This window comes from Mycetomoellerius zeteki, unplaced genomic scaffold (assembly GCF_001594055.1).
Source record: "Mycetomoellerius zeteki isolate Tzet28-1 unplaced genomic scaffold, Tzet1.0 scaffold179, whole genome shotgun sequence".
Classification (NCBI taxonomy): Eukaryota; Metazoa; Arthropoda; class Insecta; order Hymenoptera; family Formicidae; genus Mycetomoellerius; species Mycetomoellerius zeteki.
This window is the reverse complement of record NW_017256747.1, coordinates 697990-720213: the sequence shown is the minus strand read 5'-3', so window position 1 is coordinate 720213 and position 22224 is coordinate 697990. Positions and strand designations below refer to the sequence as shown.

The window sequence follows — 22224 nt, the reverse complement described above, 5'->3', positions numbered from 1 at the left end:
TTTCTGTAATTTGATTGCGAGAATTGTTTAGCAGTTATCGCATCGTTTAAGAAAACGATCAACTGAAAAATACAATAAGGAAAAAAAAAATGAGAAAATTCACATGCAACTGAATTAAATAGAGTACTGCACATTATATATGCTATATGTAGTTGTCTCCGTGGAATAACAGACACAGCAGCGCGAATGATAAATCTATTGCAGTATGTACAATTATTATAGAGTAGCAAGGTCTCGTTCCCTTACTTATTATTGTCCATTAGAGGTCTTCACATTGGCAAGTCGAAGGCACCGTTTATTCATTGAGCTGTGTATGACGCCGCGACAATAAAATTCGATAGATATCAAAAATATACTACAAATATATATATAAATACATGATTAGTCAAATTCTCTGTACGTAATTCATTATATAATTCTGCTATAAACATTCGTTTGGAAGGTCATTATCAACTACTTTTTATAAATTGTGCGATTCTCGTAACTTTCCTAAACATTATGTCATATTAGAGAGGCACAATCGGTTTTGTAATTTGAGTAAGTCTAAAGCTAACGTCAGACTGTATGGAATTCATGATTTATTTTTCATGCTTCATAATAGATTCATAAACATTTGTTGTTCGCAAATATTAAATTTACATATTATTAGCAATTTATTGTTTGTAACAGTGTAGCTCTATATACGAACCAACATGAATTGACAATTCGTAATGATTTGCGTTACAATTATTCGGCATGTGTGATAAATAACAACTCTATTCATCAATTTTAATGGAACTGCGAATCTCGAATCATGAATAGCGTAGAGTTTAGCATTAGTTTTATAACATTTCTGATTGTGAAACTCTTTCACTTATACACGCAATATACATATATATATTCGTTCGTATATATTTATATGTATCAGTGTTAGATAAAATGTATTGGTCTGATTAATAAATATAATCAATAATTAAAAATGGATTTATATTTAGTAATATAAATAATGCATAAAAAATAACAAATATGTAACTGCAAAAATCTTTTATTATTCATTCTCAACACTGATATCTATTAATATATGTATAATAATCGCGGCGAGAATGTATTTTACCGTAATAGCTCTCCCGATACACACACATACACACAAATAAACAAAAGAAAAATAAAAATACCTTCTTGCCACTGATCCATTACGGAAGAGCTCTTCGTTGTCAACGTTTTTCTTCGTCCTTTTCGACGTCTAGACGCTCAAATTCGACGAGCTAATCACAGTTCATATAACTTTCTACTTTCTTTTCTTTTCACGACTTATTTACGTGAGGAAGAAAATATACTATCGACTTCATATGTAGATCGCCTCAGAACCTTTGTTACTTTGGTGAGCGCCACCGGCGCCATAGGCGTTCGTAGGTGAGGCCATGCAATCGGACCAGTCGCTGTTCGATCGGGGCGAGCTCGAAGACCAATGACCAGGGCTATCCGGTGATGGCGTCGGAAAGCTCTCGGGCGCTTGCATGAGATGCTGTGGCGTAACATCGGGTCCGGAATGATGGGACGGCGGCGTCAAGTACTGATAGTATTGTTGCGTTTGTTGTTGCTGCTGCTGTTGCTGCTGTTGTTGTTGCGTGCTCTGCTGCGGCTGCGGTTGTTGTTGTTGCTGTTGCTGCTGTTGTTGCTGCTGCTGTTGGATCTGCTGCTGCGTTTGCTGCATCTGCTGCTGTTGTTGTTGCTGTTGGCTCGAGGAATACGGTAAATTCTCGAAGTCAAAGCCCACTGGTGGCATGCTGCCATGTTTCTGATGCGTCGCCTGCCGCATGGCAGCGATATGAGTTGGCGAAGTGGGTAACGACGGTCTATTCTTCGCCGGCGACGGTGAACCCATGTAACTTGCTTGCGGAGAAAGAGTCATGTTGGACTGCACCGAGTGTGGTGGCGATTGATTACTATACGGTGGCGACAATGTGTTTACCATGCCCTGTTGCTGCCGCTGATGCGGCGCTAGGAGCTGGTCGTGAAATGGCAGCCCGTAGTTGCTGGTGAAGGTATCTAACCCGAGTTGTTGCAAACCTTGCATCGATTGGCTTTTGATGCAATCCTCATACGGTGGCGGCTGTTTCGCTGTCGCAGTGTGAGCCACCAAGGGTAAGGCGTTACTGTAAAGGCTTGCGCTATCATACGGGCTAGTCGGTAAATTGCCATCGGCACCTTCTGCTCCCTGTGGAATCTCCTGGTTTGGGGGTTGAGCACCGCGCGGTTTAGCCGGCGGTTTCTTCACCGATGGTTTTCGCCTTACCATCACCATCGCGCCGCCCTCTGACTCTGGACTGTTTGGGTTTCCCGTACCTGCTTTTGGTCGCTTCTTTGACTTGGTTTGCTTCGGCGCCGAGCCGATTACTGTGGGATGCGTGATTAATTGTGGATGATTTGAAGATCCTGCAAAAGAAATAATTATGTTACATAACAATATCAAAAATGTTTTATTATTAACATATTCCGTATCGGGCTAATATTAAATGACTTGATTACTACGCCGTGCATGTCATTGGTGACTTTGATGACCTCCAAGATATTTTTGTTTTCGTTTGTTATATTTGTTAAGTAACATGTACTTCGTAATGGTTAAAAAAATTATAAAAATTATTATAAAGAAGAGAAGGCTTAATATACATTTTTAATTACACAATAACATAACGTATCATATATTATAACGTATCCACGTATGATATAAAAAATAATTTCATACAACTTTCTTTTTATAGTCAAAATATTAGTCAAATTATTATCAAAATATTAGGAAAGTCTAGCGTGAGACACTGTAATGGTGACCCATGCGACATGGAACGTGTAATAATGCTTCCAATCTCTTTTAAAATAAGATAATTAAAATACAAAGAATTTTAATAAAGCATTGGTTTTATCCTATTTATATATATATATACTTAGCGCACAATTTTTTAAATATAATATATAATTATTGTCTAAAATTGTTCGTATGGTTCAAAAATTAGATATGAAAAATGAAAATCTATTACATTAAAATTATTAAAATGATAAAAAATTCTTAGTAAAATTTATTATCCATAATAAAATTTTTCCTTAAAAAAAAAAGTGGAATATTTTATGATATTTATGTATATTATAAAGATATTATAAAAACGCTTACCCATGAGAGGACCGTTCGGAATGACTGTAACCATCTGCGGCGACCTTGGCATATGCTCATCAAGTAATCTGACAATGTCGTGATGCAGTCTCTCGCTTGCAACATCGCGAGGTAACCGATCCATGTGATCAGTGATTTCCCTATTAGCAAACGTGTCTAGTAATGCTTTGCATGCTTCAAAGCTGCCCTCACGAGCCGCTAAGAATAATGGGGTTTCATCTTTATCATCTTGAGCGTCTCTGTTTGCACCATGCACTAACAATATGTTTACAGCGTCGACATTGTTGACCGCCGCGGCCCAGTGCAGCGCGGTCTTGCCGCTATTATCGGCTGCATTGATGTCGGCATCAGCGTTAATGAGGTCTTCCACCATTCCTTCGGTAGCCAAACGCGCCGCTAGTATTAGTGGCGTGGTACCATCGTGCATTCGCGCGTTCAAATTTGTCGCCCGATTCCGTAGTAGAATTTGGAAAACTCCCATAGCGTCAGCTGCAACAGCAGAGTGCAGCGGTGTACGACCGGTGTTATCCTGTGAATTAGCATCGGCGCCCGCGTCCAGCAACCTCTTGGCCGCATCAGCCCGTGCGTAACGCGCGGCCAGATGTAGCGACGTCTCACCGCTCTTGTCTGTGGTAGCATTCAAATCCGCGCCTTGCGCAACGAGATCAGCGATTACTGCCGCGGTTCCGTCACTCTCATCCTCTTCCTCGCCAGTGTCGAGTCCGCCACCACGTACCGCCGCTACCATCAGTGGTGTCATACCACATGGCCCACGCGCGTCCACATCCTGACCGTGCTCAAGACTGGGCGGCGTCAATACACCACCCGCGTCCGGCCGTCGTATCTCAGCCGCGTCCAGATGTTGCTGCGTCCACATACGCGGCTCGGTTTCCTCGTAATCTGTGATGACGGTATGATCACTTGCGTAACCTGGCTCGATGGCACGCATCCGCTTCGACGGAGGCAGATCAGATTCGTCGTCAGACCACTGGGATTGTATTCGAGCGCTTACAACATCCATGCTCATGCAGTTCACTGACGGTTGTTTATTCAAGTTACGCATTTCTTGACCATCCGGACCGCGCCGACGTGACCGGCGTCGCTGGCCACTGCCGCTACTAGTCCTTAAGAAGCCCTCTGGGAACCATGTAACCCCAACAGCACGCTTCCGCTGTGCGGTCACCAGGACGCCCACTAGTAATCCACCGAGCAGCACGATGACCACACCGATTAAAACATATTTATAATTCGTTGGGTTATCCGAATAGTCCGTATTCTGAGTACCTACGATACTACGCACTTGTTCGATGGGAAAGTTTAGCGATAGCGGTTGTTTCAACGCCGCAGCGGCCAAATACTCGGCCGCCTCGTTTGCTGATGAAAAACATGACGTGCCCTGAGCTAGAGTGCATTTGCGGTTGTCGATCTCCAGAAAAGTGACAGCACCTTTTCTATTAGAAGGGGACGTCAGTCGAGTATAGATGTTAAGCAACTTATTTTTCTCGGGCTTCCAAGGATATATCATTTCGTTGCCGAGTTCATCCGTTTTAACGCGAAGTGTTGTTCTTAGATAATGGCCGAGGTCACGTAAAAAGGTTGCGATGTTAGTTCGGAAACTATCCACGTCCATTCTCACAGCTATGGATATGACGCCTTCTGCCAATGACGGTGGCTCCTTATCACAATCGAGACCATCCCAGTCACATTCTTCGTTGTTGCAGCCATAATCGCAATGGCCGTTAGCATAATGCTTTCTGCAGTACGCGTCATAAATCGGGCTATAAAAACAAATAATATAATAAATAAAAATATTACAAATATAATTATAATTAATAAACAGATTATATAAGAATCTTTTATTTAATATATTTGTAATAAAAAAGAATAAAGAATAAAAACTTATTACGAGAACCTACATCAAAACATTATAAATATGCTTTGTGTTAATAAATAAAAAAATCATTAATAGAAGAATTGACTATAGTGTTAACAACTTTAATAATAATTTATTTTATAACGCATTAAGAACAATGAGCATCATAATACACAACATACAACGTTTAATTAAGAAAAGAAATTTAAATAAAAATACTTACTTGCAAGGAGGAAGTTTCGGGCCACAATCTCTGCCATCGTAGAGGCATTGCGGATTGTTGCAGACCTCGTCGCACACACCGTTCATGAATAACTTCCAGCAATCCACGGGCGCGGTACAGTTGCGCCATGGATTAATGCCCAGCGAGCAATCGTTGCCGTCAAACTCGCAAGCCAATCGATTGCATTCCTCGTCACAGCGTCCATTATTGTATTTAGCCTTACAGTCGTTTTCGGCACATTTCTGACGTTCGCGTTCTAAATTAATATCACTCATGTTTTTGGGTGTATTGCCGAATATTCCACCAGGATAATTTGAATCGTATGTATCGCAATTCTTGCCAGACCATGTGGGAGGACAATCACAAGCGTAGTCACCAATTTTATTTATGCAAGGAGCATTTTGCTGACATGGGTGTCTATCACATTCATTCCAGGCATCGAATTCACAATGCATACCGGTTGTACCTGGCAAGCAGTAACATTTGTAACCATTTCCGATGATACGGCACGTGCCGCCGTTCTGACATGGTTCGGAGTCGCAGTAGGAACCGGCGAATTCGCAATTGTTGCCGTGATAATTATTATTACACATGCAAACATGTCTATTCTGTTTGGCTATGCAAAAGCCACCATTCTGACATGGAGAACTATCACAAAAATTCATTTTGATCTCGCAGTGACGACCCATATAACCCTGTTTGCAGTTGCAGTGATAGTTGTTGACTAACTGTACGCAGTCCTGTGTACCGGGCGAGGTACACGGATTCGACAAACACTCATTAATATCGCCTTCGCATCTTGGTCCGACGAAACCAGGTGGACATTTGCATTCGAAGCCACCCACTTTGTCAGTACAGGTACCATTATTGTGGCAAGCGGTCATCGTGCAGTCATCAATGTTAACTTCGCATATAAAACCAAGAGTACCGGGTGGACAGGAACATGTAAAGTTGTTGATCAGATCATGACAAGTACCACCGTTCTGACAAGGATTTGGTCGGCAGTCGTCAATGTTGAGTTCGCAATTTTGACCTTGGAAACCCTTGGTGCAATGACACTGGTACGAGCCAATGAGGTCCTTGCAGGTTGCTCCGTTCTGACATGGAGCCGAATCACACTCGTCTATCTCTTCCTGACAGTAAGAGCCAGTGTAACCGTCGAGGCAGTGACAACGATGACTATTGCCTATGTTTTCGCAGGTGCCGTTGTTGCAAAGACTGTTCTCTGGTACGCCTTTCCGTATGGCAGCGTCTTTGCACGAAACCATCTCCACGTCGCATACCTTGCCAGTCCATCCGGGCGAGCAATTGCAGTGATACTTATTCATGTGTTGCACGCACGTTGCCTGGTTCTCGCATGGATTTTCAGTGCACCAGTCTACGAATTTATCGCATTGCTTACCCGTGTAACCATACGGACAGTGGCACGTATAGTACTGTATATGATCATGACAAGTAGCACCGTTTTGACAGGGTGAGCTGTCACATTCATTGATACGATATTGGCAGTTCGAGCCTGTGTAGCCAGTCTTGCAGACGCATGTATAGTTGTTGATACCATCGATACACGTGCCACCGTTCATGCAACTACTGTCCGTACAGTCTTCATCGTTGGTTTGGCAATTAATGCCGGAGAAGCCAAGTTGACATTGGCACGTGTAGGAATTAACATATTCCTTACAAATGGCACCATTTTGACAGGGTTGCGACAGACATTCGTCGATGTCAACTTCACAATGTTTGCCACTGAACCCGTCGACGCAGAGGCACGTGTAATCACCGACGCCGTCTAGACAGGTGCCGCCATTCTGACAAGGAACTGTGAACAGGAAAAAAGATTCTCTTTGAGTGTCGTACGGCGACGTTTATTAAATGCGTTTAATATAATCCATGCCGTCGCGCGATAAAACAGATGACGCTCTATAGACTCGCATTAAGACTCTTAAATGAAAGCGAAAGAAGATCTGCATCTGTAGCAAGTAAGGAAAAAAAATCAAAGAACAGCCGGTGGTTCGTACTCACATGATGCACAGTCATCGGTATTGATGATGCAATCACGGCCCTCGTAGCCTTTCGCGCACTGGCAATGGTAAGAGCCGTTGGTGTTCCGGCAAGTGGCACCGTTTCTGCACGGCGACGTCATCACGCACTCGTTCACGTCTTCGTCGCATAGCCTGCCCGTATAACCGACCGTACATGTGCACGCAAAATCGAGGAAGTTCGATGATGGCGAGCATTTTGCCGAGTGAAGACATCTGGAAATGACACAGCAACGTTACAAAGTCGTTCTATCATGCGGATCATCCATGAAAATGTGTTTCATCGAAATTAAGAGAAACTCTTAAGACTCCTGTTCTTCGCTACAGCTATAATTTAATGTGATTGCAGTGAAGAAAAAGGAACTTTAAAGGAACTATATGATAGAATCACAATGTCATAAATAAGCTAAAGTTTAATAGCGATTTTGCACAAGCAAAATTAATTTAAAACAGTTTATAAGAAATTTATTTTAAAAATACAATAATAAAATATACGGGCAATGAGAGCGTTAGTACAGCGCGGAAATTGGTGAGCAAATTATATAACCAAAAAATTCGAATGATATTCACATAATATATTTATCTGTACCATGAGTGTCAATTTCTTGAACATTTCGATTTTTCTTCAAACCATCTTCAGCAAATTATAAATAATTTTCGTCGATGTCTTAATAACATATAGTCCGCATATGTTGGAAAAAATATTCTACGTGAGACCGAGGATGAGCATGTCCCTACTGTATGGATGGAAGTTGCTATAAATTGTCTCTTCGCTGTTAAGCCAAATGACTAACTTTCGTCCCCATAGAGCACAATCGATTATTTCAAGCGTAAATTTATAAAAAAAAGGATACAAAAAAAAATTAAAGTTATTTTTATAAAGAGTATAAAATATAAAAGAATAAAAATTGTTAAATGTGTTATCCAGATGGAAGTCAGATACAAGTAATAAGGTAAAAGTAAAATCTATTTTATGTTGTGTATTTAAAAAATGATTAAAAATATGTTTTTCTTTAAAAGTGATGTTCTGAACTCTACAATTTAAAAAAATTTGAAATTCCGTACATAAAATCAGCTCTATAATATTTACTAAATTCAATATAAGATTTTGTAATACTCTGAATATTACTCTCCCATTGGAATATAATAATCTGAAGAGCAACTTCTCTCTCTATACAATATGCAAACGAAAATTTAGTTACATCCACGTATCCTCATAAATAAAATGGGAAAGAAAAATCATACTTGTTCGGCGAGCAGGGATCCAGCTTGTCCTCGCAATTCCTGCCGGTGTGGGGCAGCTCGCAAACGCATTTGTAATCGTTAACGAGATCGATGCAAGATCCGCCGTTCTGGCAGGGGTTGTTGGCACAGTCGTCGATGTTGGTTTCGCAATTGGTGCCGGTATAACCGGGCAGACACTTGCAGCTGTAACCGTTCAGATGGTCGTTGCACGTGCCACCGTGCTGGCAGGGGTTCGAGCCACACTCGTCGATATCCGCCTCACACCTTTTGCCGCCGTAACCGGGCAAGCAATGGCAGATAAACTGGCTCACCCCGTCTTCGCAAGTGCCACCGTTTAGGCAGGGCGAGCTCGCGCACTCGTCCACGTCGCTCAGACACCTGGCGTCGTAGTAACCGCGTGGGCAATCGCATTTGAAGCCGTTTATCAAGTCGACACAAAGGCCACCGTTCGCACACGGATTACTTGCGCACTCGTTTATGTCGGTTTCGCAGTGTTGACCGGTGAAGCCGGGTTCACATTCGCAGGAGTACCTGAAAGACAAAAAATTGAGTTTGCTGAAAAACGAAAGAGAGCGTAGTAATATGTCGATACAGTTAAAGGTTTTACTAAATCGTATCTGCATTCGGATCACTCAGTTGTTTGAATATCAATATATAATAATTGATTTGAGATGAAGAAATTTTAAGGTAAAACAATACATGTCGGATTCACGAAACATTTATGGGATATTTAAATTATCATTACTCAAATAGTATGCGTATCCAAAATCGAAATATAAGATGTTTTATGTCCAAATTTTAGACATGCGTGCTCTCTCTCTCTCTCTCCTGTCTAGATATTATTTTTAATTAATATGATTTATTAATTAATACATAATAATTTATTATTATTTTCAAAAAGGTTCATTTTTAAGAGTAAAAAAGAAAATTTCATATGAAGTTACTTTTAAATGTTATTGCATGTTATAGAATCGAAACTAAGTAGTTCTTTTAATACAGTATTGTCCAGTTTTGTCAATTTATCCGCACAAGATATATTTAACATATTTACATATTTAACTAAATAAATATATCTGATCAATTCTGCCGAGTTTTAAATCCAAATAAAAGGTAATAATTATATAAACGAATAAATGATGTATACCAGTGTTGGAATTTACTTGCAACTTTCGGCCGAGTTTAGTTCCTGCCTCTTACTTCAACAATCCGCAAATGAGATAAGGAGTGAAAACCAAGCCGAAAATCGGCCAAAAGTTATAAGTCAATTTCACTGATGTGTAAACATCCGTAGCAGTTTCTAAAGAGCTTAAAAGATATAGAATTTGACCAAGTGCACAACGTATGTTTTTTTTTTCAAATTTACCTGTTGATACCGTCGATACATCTGGCTCCATTTCGACAAGGATTACTGTAACATTCGTTGACGTTGACCTCACAATTCTCACCAGATGTGCCCGGTCGACAGACGCACAGGTAACCGTCGATACGATCCTCGCATCTACCGCCAAATTGACACGGATTGCTCTCGCATTCATTGATTTGCGTCTGGCACAGATTACCGGTGAAGCCGGGGGAGCAGTTGCAGGTGAAGCTATTCTCGCCGTCGATGCAGATACCGCTGCGACATGGATTCGAGGCGCAGTCGTTGATGTTGGTCTCACAGGAATCGCCAGTGAAGCCGGCCGGACATTCGCACGTGTACCTCGCGATACCATCCTGACAAGTACCGCTGTTCTTGCACGGTGATGAGATGCAATCGTCGATGTTGATCTGGCAGTGGGTGCCGGTGAAACCCTCGGCACAGGTGCACTTGAAGGCGTTGATGAGATCACTACAGGTACCACCGTTCATGCACGGTCTTACCGCACATTCGTCTATGTCGATCTCGCATTGAGTTCCAGTGAAGCCTAGAAGAAGAGAAGATTGCAAATATAATATATAAAAAGAGAGAGAGCAATATATTACTAATTACAAAATATAAGAAGTATATACATATAAACAATAAATTGTACGAAGAAAATATTAGCATTTCAATATTAATACAGCGTGTCCATTGTATAAAAATTAAATTTGATAAAGTGCGTAAATATATATTTCATATAATTTTTTTATATCTAATATGATAAATATAGTACAGTTTAACGACATATAGATATATCTCAAAAATAAAAATTTATTATTCTGCCAAGGTCAGATAATCAGGCAAATATATTCATAGATAGTCTTTATAAGTGACATGTTCAGACAAAATGATCAGGATGGATGAAGTCATCGTCATAACTAACTGGTGCAATTAACGTTAAATTAATCAGCTATATCGATGAACAGAGATAGACGTAGATCTAAGGAATAATTGCACACTCGATCAATCGACCGGATACCTTTTTCCAGTAGTTCTTGCTATGCGAAGTCAGGAGTGATTTCTGACGGGTAATAATCGCATCAATTATCAGGAATAATTAGAGGATAGCAGATGGCAATAATGCCGAAGAACAAAATCAATTCAACAGCTCTCATGCATGGATCTTCTGCGAAGAAGATTGCGGATCGGTTGTCAGTGCATGATTATCGCCATTCGATAAATGTTCGTTTATGATATGTATTAATTACGAGGAATTTTAAAAAAGCATGTTTCAAATAACTGATAAAAATTTTAAATTATCAAAGCTGATATTATTAATATTGGTAACTAATAATATAACTAAAGTATTCATAAAAATCAAATAATTAAATCAATAGTCACTTTTAATGACTCTTTATTATTAACCTTCCAATATTGGATTTTAAAGGAACATTCGATTTTTTTATTGTAAATTCCGATAGATAAATTTAAATCTGTAAAAAATAAATAAGATACAATCCAATTTATACAACAGTAAAAACATGTTAGTGCTTACTAAGCTTTTACAAATATATAACAATTTTTTTCAGATTTTTGTGCAATCTGGAACAATGTAAAAATCTGCATGACATGACTGAAGTTCAAAGAACCAGGTTGCAAAGGATGAAAATTTCACATTGCTGACGGAAAGTTAAATTCACCATCGAACAATATTTCAGTGTCACATTTAGATATTAAATTTACCGCGACTAACTGTATATTTACTTCTTTACCGTGAAAATTGCGAATCTATGTGTTTTACCGCGCTTCCGCATGATATTCCTGACGATCCTTGCATCAGGTAGTCTTAATGGTCAAGTTTCTTTGCTTTTGTCAACATTGTGAGGCTAATGCGTGTTCATTCATATACAAATTGAGCCGGGTGAATCTCTATTGCATCGTGTGATGCAAAAGAAGAAACAAAGAAGCGAGGAAACGAAGAAGAAAGAGTAGAATGGGGCACGCACGCGACGCATTCTCGCCGCAGGTGGTCTAATTATGTTATACTGGAGAATAATCCTGAAGCAAGGCAGCTGGTACATAGAGAATTATTTTCACTATATACATACTAAGATCTTAGTTTTACATTTCTGAAACTCTAGTAATGAGCTAGAAATTTGCTGAAACAATGTAACGAAGATGCGTCATGCAATCGTATTTTTTTTTAGAGTTAAGAAATAATGATTACATAAAACAGCCTTATAATATTTTTAGTATATTGTATATTTTGATGTTTGCAAAATCATACATCGATAACATAAAGTATCGTTGTATGTCAAAAATTTTAACAAATATATATTATATTATAGAAAGAAAAATAATAAATATTCAGATATTAAAAATAACAAATATTAAATCAAAATATTAATTATTTATGTTATATACAAGTTTTAAATTTTGAGAAAGTATCAAGAAATCAGAAGTGATGGTTTTTTAACATCGAACGAACTGATCGATAAGCTGCTTATGCGTTCGATATCGAAGGATGATTTTGCAAAGCTGCGTATAAGAAATCCCGTCGTCACGTCGACGCATCGCGACGCCTCGAAGAGCATTCTTTGATTCTCGTCAACCGGATGACGCGCGGATTTTTTATCATATTTACATTCAGTCGATATTTTTTTCTCCTTTGCTTTCGTCCATTCGCGCAGACAATGATGCAGCTAATTTACTTGTGAATGCACGTACGAGAAGCGGCGGATCCCTGTGGCTTCCTTTCGAATCTCAAAGTCCCTCTCCGACCATATGAATCACGCGCTACGTGTGGCGATGTATTATCGCTTGAATGTTATCGCAAATTTCGCAAGTCACTAATAAATTTTACAAGTGCAAAATTGTTTCATTATATACAAATTCCGTAAATAACTTCTATAAGCAAGCTGATATACAGATTATGCTTCAGAAATCGATGGGACTTTTTATCTACTACCTAGTTTTCAGTTAATTTGAAAATAACTTTTTCAAAAAGATTTTATTTTCCATCAATTTGTTCACTTTTTCATTGTGTTCATGCTAGGAAAATCGGAAAATTCAGAAAACTCGATTTTCAACGACATCACTCTTCTTTATTCATTATTCAGGATTAGGTCATTTGAGAAACCGGCCCATCTCAAATATGCTCGCTTGATCGGTGCTGTAGAGACCCCTTGTTCTTGCATTATTTTAAATTTACATACAAATACGCCTGCAGGAACATTTGAATTATTAAACACGTTTACAGAAGGCGGAGCTCGTCATAGAAATATTTTTCAAGGCCGATTTAATGCGCCATTGTCTCTCAAGAAACATTTCACACAAATGACATTTTTAATTGAACAAATTTCATTTTTCTTACACTACAAAATAATAAAATATGTCTTCATACACACAATTATAAAGTTTGCTTTGAAAATCTTACAAGAAACAATGTATATGCTCTACTAAAATCTACTCTATTCAGAAGAATATAGATGAATGAAGGGTTGTCAACGCGAAGAGAACGAGTACAAGCTGGTCTGAAAAGCCATAATTAATTTCAAATAAACCGCTTAATTTTCTCGATGCGGTGCTATTATTAACAGCTTCAAGGAAGCTTCGAAGACATTAATTTACTTAGGGATTACCGAAGCCCGTTGAGAGATAAGGGTCTCTGGATTGTGCAAAGGAAAGAACAAATATTCGGTCTAGCGCAAAATGTTTTTTTTTTTTTTTAGCTTCTTCCGTATGCATCCCGATCGCTACACGCATCTGGTTCAGTTCGGGAGCTGGTATTATCCTTCATCGGACGACGTATCCTGCGATAGACGTTGCCGTCCACGCCCCTCTTCTAATATCCGTAATGCTCACTTGTCAATCCTTTCCGCGGACCAAATGAATAGCTGCCGATTCATAAATATTGCGTTGCATCGATACAGTGGTAGTTCTCGGGTAGAAACTGGTCGAGTTCACTTTTTGCTACTGACTAAGATATTTATTATGTCTAGACCGTGTGTGCGAGAGTTATCGAGCTCACATCTGCTTTCCAAAATTCTTTTTACGTTAAATAAATATATATAATTTCATATAACTTCTCATGATACTTTAACTACATATCTATTTTTATTTGAAAATTTTGTCATTTTGAAAATGTTTAGTAACATACAAAATTAACAATAATTATGTATAATGGTATAAGATATTGTTAGTAATCTTTTTATTCCATTATTTTAATTGTTTTACATATTATTATGAATAAATTGTCTATTGACTAGAAAATAGCGCGAGAGCCTCCTTAAAAATTTATAATATTTTCTTAGCGAGGTAATAGAAATGGTTTGTTTGTTTCACATTTACATTTTCAAACGTATCACAACACAGTTTTTAAAGTTAAAGCAAACGTCGAATGGTATTTTACAATCAATTTAAAATAATAAATATACGTTTTTATAGCTTTAACTATATTTGGGTAATTATTTATATTTATGTGAGTTTATGAATCAGCAATAGTTTAAAAATAACTACGATCTGCACGCACACATTAGTCCATGGAAACTAAACGTTTCCATGGACACGCATGAGTCGAATTGTATCAAATTTAATCTTAGTATCAACGCAGATCAGTTCGTACGATCGAACAACGTACCAGAAACAATTTACTTATCTGTCGACCAAGGAGAGGGAGGAGTAGGGAGGAGGGAAGATTTACGTGGGAGAAGCGACGCAAGATCACGCGTGCCGGAATGATGATGAAGATAATGACTCTTGCCGTTCTGTGTATCATCGCGACTGTAGAATCCGTTCCATTTGCCGTAATTTCGACACGGCGCTGATCCGCACGAATCAATTCCGGGTTCGATATCGCTTGAGCACCTAGCGGTACCGAGATTGTGGAGCAATGCGAATTTTCTCGGCCGATCGCTGAATTCATCGAATGGATCGATACCTTTTCGACGCAACGCGGTGGCACGCGAAGCGGCGGAAATGTATGTACCAATGCAGGTTTCTTTTTTTATAACGATATGGTTGAGTTCCAAATCGATTGGCTGTTCGTTGGTCATTTAAAGGTAAATTTTTTTTCGAGACGCTTGCACAGTGCGAGATTGCAGAGATCGATCGAGCAAGTAAAGCGTGAGCAGATAAAGCAGAATAATACAACGTGATTACGGGGCGAGGAACGGTACCGGCGAAGACAAGGAAGCTCGCATCGCACCGTAATTCTGATTCTGCACCGAGGCAGAACTCGGTGTATAATAAAGAAGCGGCATGGTCCGTTTCGTTTGATCTCCGCACGGGATACGACGACTCTCGACGAGTCGACTAGCTCGCAACATTGTCTATTGGAGCGCGATGGAGAGATTATAATCGATCCGATCGATCTGCACTAAGCAATTTACGCGGTACATGCGCCAATTGTTCGCACTCCGTTTTGTTCAAGTTCTATATACTTTCTTTTATTAAAAGCGATCAAAATATCATGCTTGTCATTATCATCATGTTATGGCGATAAGATTTTACGAATGTTTGTTTTTCGAATAAAAATGTTTTATAAAAATTTTTTTAGTAGTGTGTAAAATATTTTCTTTAGGTAATATAGTATCTCTTTTATCTGATTCCTTGTAATGTGAATATTTTACAATTTTACATTATCGGTTACCGTTAGTCTGTGTTCCAAAATTTGGATATTTAATAGTTTAATAGAATTAATACAAAATTAAATATATATAATTAATATTATACATTAAATATAGCAAGTTCCATTTCAGCTTTGACAAAAAGAAAGAAAAAATAATAATTAAAATTGATTAAAATTTCAACTGGATTGTCACGGAAAAAGTGAAACAATCCTATCTATAGAGTAACGTTCTACATAACAACTTCCATAGAACGTTCTGTACGACAATTTAAGTTCTGATTTCAACCCTTGACTTCAAAGTGTTCGACTCCGTAATGCATGAATTTACTTGGCAATCATCGACGCCCGCTAATGAACAGTTAATCCAGCCCATCGCTTGCATGAGAGAGAAGCGTCAGAAGCATACGCCACAGAGAGTGCAGGCAAGAAAGAGAGAGAGAGGAAGAGAGGGGGAGAAAGCAAAGAGAAACCGATCTCTGCCTGTATCAGCTTGAACGCGCCGTCGGTGGTGTTGCGCACTCCCACGTTTGGCCGGGCGTGTTTGGATAATTGTAATCTATTGCCTCGCCGCGGTGTTCTCGTAGCGAGGCCTATACGCGCGTTGATAAACTATGCGAAACCTAACCGTGGCTCGCAACTCCCCGCGAGCTGCGCTTCTCTCCACCTCTCATTCCACCCCCCTGCTCGCCACCTCTGCCTCTCACCCGATCTTGCTGCACGTGTATCTCTTTCTTACCTTTGATACGGTACGGATGCACACTCAGTGAACGCGCTCGTACGCATATGGACCGTAGCGTACGGATGCTGCGCTCGAATCCGCGTGTACGTGTACGAGTACCAGAGCGAGGGCATATAGTACATCGGCAGAGCTATTACGTATGATAGGGGCACCGCTTGTTTAAATTAGAAAAGCGATATCTCGTTATATGTGCAACGTCGCTCTCCATCTCGCCGCGCGAGGGAAAAGCGTGTAAAGGGAGCAGTGAATCAGAACATTATTCACGGTTTGAGTCATCTTCAGTGCAATAATCGCATATTGATATGCGCGAATATGTAATTTTTGAATATGCGATTATCGTACCGAAAATCGTGAGTCAAAACGTCTACATTATTGATTTAGTTAATTAAAATTTATATACACGAAAAACTAGTGTTGGTTCTTATATAGGAATTTTATCTCTTTGATTTATGTTCTGGAGAACCTTTTTTCATTTTATTTTAAATTTGTTTATAACTAAACACTACATTTAAGATTCTCTTAAAATATAGCTTATTTAATCATAAAAACAGACGTTATAATATGTTAAGAAACTTCTTAATATTCACTCATTTACAAACCAAATATTAACATCTTCCAAAAATTTGACTGTTTGGCATATTTAATATTAAACGTACATATACATTTCCCTTCTACATATTATTTTTATATTTCATTTGGTCCGACACATCTTTGATTGGTTGGGTATTGTTTAATCATTAGCCCAGTATGACAGCATGATTTTCTCAATAACCTTTTCGTCTCCATCGGCGAAACCTGCGTATTATTGCCGCGAATGACCCGAAGGAACATATCTCGCAAGCGAGAGGACGTAAATTCAAACTTCATTCTCTACGCTGCCAAGATTCGTGAGAGGATACGCAGCAGTTTCCGTAAGTGGTCCCTTCATGAGAGATCCACTCCTGGCCCGCGGCGGAAACCAGCGCGCTGCACGCTAGTATAACCTCCGAAGGAAGTTTGAGGAGAATTCCTGTTCCTTAGACTTTTACGGACATGTTCTACGTAGAATCTACGTAGAATATCATAATTCATTGCGTGATACATCCTGTGTGTCATTTATTGCTTTACCGAATATTCCATCGTTCCCATTCGACATTTAAGGAATACAATATTTATAAAACGGTATTGTTTACACCTCGATTAAATGATTAAGAATAAAAAAAACTATTAAGCTTGAAGAAGAATCGCATGTCTCAAATGGCATCGCGATGTGATCGTGGGGTACTTTCAACATCCTATGTAATCTTCACTAAAATAAATTCAAAGTTGATCGAATCTTGTAATTATTACACTTCGTCGAGTGAAACGAGAGAAAAGGATTCGTTTGGTTGTTATAAAAAACACTTGATTTGTATCGTTTTGATTTAACGTTATTTAAATGACCATTATATCAGATAGGATTGTTTATATTTCATTCGACATCTCAATCTGTTGTTATAACAGATGCATTTGCGTTGCACGAAAGTCACAATTTTTTTAGAAACGTATCATATATATTACTATTATAAATTTTATATTGATAAATTAATATGAAAAAAATTATCAATTTTTCGAAACTGTATTTTCTCATCTTCATTGATAGATTAGAATTTTTTAATTTTTAAGGAATTTCGCTTTTATCGTATCATATATTTAATCTTTTCTTTGTACATGCACCAGTTTGCTTTTCTTCCGTTTTGTGTACATTCAAAAGCTAAATATCTCTGTAATAAATTCTTAAGAATATTTAATAGAATTACGTTTCTTCGCAAAAGCAACAATTTGTCTTTAAATCCCGATTATTAATAAAACACAGATTACGTTTCTATTAACGGATTACTAATAATAAAATGCAGATTATGTTTACGCATCTATCACGGTATCGATAACGAGAAAGACTTCGAGTTATCGTGAAGCGCGAATGATCGAAGGTCGAGGGTCAATCACGGTCAAACTTGTGAGAAGGAAAGGCGAAGGTGAGACATCGAGCACCTGCAAGTACTCGCTTGATTTTCGCGATTAACGGTCGCGAGTGCGTTGGAGAGAGAAGGCTTGACTACCTGAGTAAGCAACATTCGCAACATTGCCCTCTTCGTTCACCCTTCCTCGTTCATGCCATCGGTTCTTCTTATCTGCCGCTGTCTCTGTTCCTCTTACTTTGATTCTCGCCCTCATGATGACGTTAATGCGCGACGACATAATGACGAGTCGCACAGGCTAAGAAGTCGAATTGCTTGCGGTGGTAACGGCAGTGGACTGCGTTATTTACCGAATCGAATGAAAAAGAGGACCCATCAGGCCCCTCATCAAGGAAATGAGAGGACATCGCAAGATCGAAGTCCTCCTTCTGCTCGAAGCCGCCTCTTCGTCCCCTTCCTCCACCATCTCTCGCCTCCATCGCTTCATCTTTATCCAAGTTGCTCGTGGAAGGCAGCGCAGAGCCTCTCATTGAAGAAGGCAAAAAAAACTGTTGCTGCACAGTACACCGTAATGCACCAAATAAATATCGGAGCTTTACAAATCGTCCACGCTTAATTGCGCCGCCAAATCAGTCGGTTTAATGAGCTCGATAATTACGCCATGCCCGAGGGTATCGCTTTTCACACGCATGCCAAGGTATGTACGTGCCCTCCTTAATGTGAGATGCCATCAAATTTGAACACCGACGTATACGCAAACGAAGTGTTACGCAACACGAGTTAATCCACGCATTAATATAGTTTCGAATAAATTAAGTTTAAAAAAGATACATACGTAATTCGTTTTTTTAGATTCAAAATTTTTTTAAATTGCGGTAACCGATTAATTTTTTTTTACTGATAGGATACAAATTCTATTTATGTGCTATGAAAATGACACTCGGGACAATCGCATTTTGACATTAACAATAAATGCAAATCAATATATTAATCAAAATACGAGACGGTATTTTATTAATATATCGAAACCATCAGCTTTATTAATATTTTTCTCGCTCGTATGTAACAATCGTAACACAGTCAAATCTGTTATTAAATTATCATTACATTTCTATTTTTACGATAACGATATGTCGTACAAGAATGGACATGTGATTATTCGCATTTTGAAGATAAATACTGATATCCATAATAAAAGATAATTATAGATACTCCATCTCTGATTGAAATCGTAATTATATTCAGATCTCATAAATCAAAAAAAAGATCTCCTATGATTAATGCGTCATTTATAAATCTGTAATTATTAAAATATTCAACAATTCATTGTCGTTTCTTTTTGAAATACTATAATCAGAAAATATTTAGAGAACGTAAAATTCATAGAATTACGATTCTCTATTAAAAGATAATTGATTATAGAATCTCGGTCGAAAGTCAGCAGACGAAAAAAGCACAAAGCCGAACTCTTCGTTATTGGTTATGAAACCGCGATTTACTGATGTGTCGTGTATACGTCGACTTAACTGTAAAATCTTTCGAAGGGCGAGACTTTATCTGATAGAGCCGCGATTATTCGTCCGAAACCTGTCGACTGAAATCGCGCGCGAGAATTGACGCGGTGCCGGTCGAGTACTAACGGTAGAAGAAATTCTTAATCGCCACGCAGTCATCTAACTCTCGGATGATCGATTCAACAATTTCGGATTCCACGCGGGTTTCTGAATACCAGGAAAAACTCCGCTGCATTCTTGATCATCGCAAGGATACTACGCATCGACGCCTATAGAGGTAGACCACATGTTTCCGATAGCACGCGTGTTATGTACAACGTAGTTCGAGGGGGTGACCACTTAATGTAATCTTGGGACAGTCCTCGAAATCATTATAAAATTCATATATGAAGTCTCTGTGTAATCCGATAATTACGCAACCACGAGAAATCATTGTATAATATTAAATAAAATCGTATATTTTGCCAAATGACTTCATATGTAGTGAAAAAATTATTTATAATCAGATGAAATCATATGAAATCATGTAATCTGTGGGACAATATTTCAGCTAGTGGTACCCCCTCGACATAGTTACGTTTTTAATTTTTCACAATCAATTGGCACTTATCTGTCGAATGCGGAAATGGTTACTGTATAAACATTCGTACAGTTATGTCGAATTAGAGTACGTTATTAAAGATTTATCTGAAGATGTTTGACGATGTGTCAAATACGTTTACAACGTATTAATCGATAGATCTTGTATCTTAAATTCTTACTGCTTAAATTAGAAAAATTACAATTAGCTGAATGTCTCATTAAAATACAACCCTTGGAACAATCCTGCATCTTAACATTTTTATCCGAGTTTTTTTTCAGTTATATTTCAGTCGTTCGTATACGTTGTGGACCACGTAGTGGTTCAAAAATAAATTTTTAATTCTCAAACTGTATATTAGAAAGAATTTCTACTTATTCTTCCCAGCAATGTATATCATCGAACCCGTCTCTCAAAAGTTTGCATTTCTATCCGTCTAACTGTAAATTTCTGTTAAGAGGGCGAGGCACTTCTTCGGCTAGAGAAGATGATTCGCTTCGCCGGAAGAGATAAAAAATCCGGAAACTCAATGCGCTCGTAAACCCGAATGCGTTTCTGCCGCGGCGAAGCGCTGGAATTTCCCCGCGGATTCCAGCTCCACGGCGTTCGGCGGTGCATCGGCCGTGTATCGCTATGCATTGCACTGCATCATTGCGGCAATATTAACGGAGAAGCCCGCGGGCACTGCAGGTGGATTGAAATCATTCGTCTCATTTTTTACTGGATCCGTACGACTTCCTTATTGATTTTTTTTAAAATAAACACAATCGTGAGGAACATACATTTTAAATAGATTATGGCTAAAGAGAATAATTTTAAGTTAAGATTTAAATTCCCTAAGATTTCACTCTGATTCACGATCGATTATTTCTTTTAAATTAAACATTTTACTTTTATGATTTGTTAAAAGATATAATTAAAGATACAATAATTCAATCTTTAATACCTCAATAATTACACAAATTTTAATTACCAAAATTAAAACAGAAAATTATTCAATTTATCTTCTTGCGACAATAAAATTGACGAACAGCGACCAATTCCATGCAATTCCGATAGCTTGATGATCAAAGCTGCTTCCTGAAAGTCTGAATAAGGCGACTAGTCAACTCAATGTAATAGTAAACACATAGTGGAATACTGGAGAGAGATAAAATGAAGTATGTCACGATCGCTTCGTCAACGACATACGTTATTCCCAAGACGGCTGTTTCGTGACAGTTTTTATCATAATGACGATGGCTTCTTCGAATCGTGCTTTTTTCGCTATTGCCCGATTAATCGATCATAATTGGCCAGTCAATTATATGAACGAATGAAGAAAACTAGCTGGGCTATGAGCGAATCGTTTTTCTATTCAAGTTGGATAGTTGCTGCATTCAATTGATTGACACTAAGATCAAGCTATCTCAAGAAAAGTTCGTAATTATCTGATTTCATTGCAGATTTTCAAATGCATTGTTCTTAGGCAGTAATATAAGACATTTTGAAATTTTACTGCAAAATATAGTGATACTTTGCATCAAACTTTACAAGTTTAAAATATCTAATTGGAAGATAAAAACATTTAATCTTTTTCGCAGAAAGAAAAAAAGAATTTCAATGAAAAGGACATTCGTCGTCCTAATCGTCCTAATGTATTCGCGAGTTCGCGTGCTATGACGGAGAATTATGCAAATTGCGTGGATTCTTCTTCTTCTGCACGCCACTCAAGTCTCGCGGAAACTAATTGCAACGCGCATCTGTCCGTGGTGTACTCAAAGATCGTTTCCCTTTGGCTTGTCAGCGACTTCTCCACCAAGGGTTGATCCATGCACATCGCGAAACTTCCTACGCTCGCGAAACTCATGTGAATACAAAATGAACTACCCACACGTGGCCTGTCAACCGCAATTTTGTCTTCAGCCTTCACAAAGTTTACGCTAATGAGCAAATTTATCAGTAATGACGCGAAAAGC

At 38.6% G+C, this 22224-nt stretch overlaps 1 protein-coding gene across 1 annotated transcript in view; it reads right to left on the bottom strand.

The window, feature by feature from the left end:
- Positions 1-1098: 1098 nt before the first annotated feature.
- N (neurogenic locus Notch protein) overlaps positions 1099-22224 on the bottom strand; it is a 135872-nt gene continuing 114746 nt past the window's right edge. The window contains exons 6-11 of the mRNA XM_018446296.1: positions 9889-10432; positions 8526-9056; positions 7264-7496; positions 5242-7060; positions 3146-4923; positions 1099-2415 (exon numbers count right to left, since the gene is read on the bottom strand). Coding sequence (XP_018301798.1) covers positions 1325-2415; positions 3146-4923; positions 5242-7060; positions 7264-7496; positions 8526-9056; positions 9889-10432 — 5996 coding nt within the window. The 3' untranslated portion in view covers positions 1099-1324. The remainder of the gene's footprint in view (positions 2416-3145; positions 4924-5241; positions 7061-7263; positions 7497-8525; positions 9057-9888; positions 10433-22224) is intronic.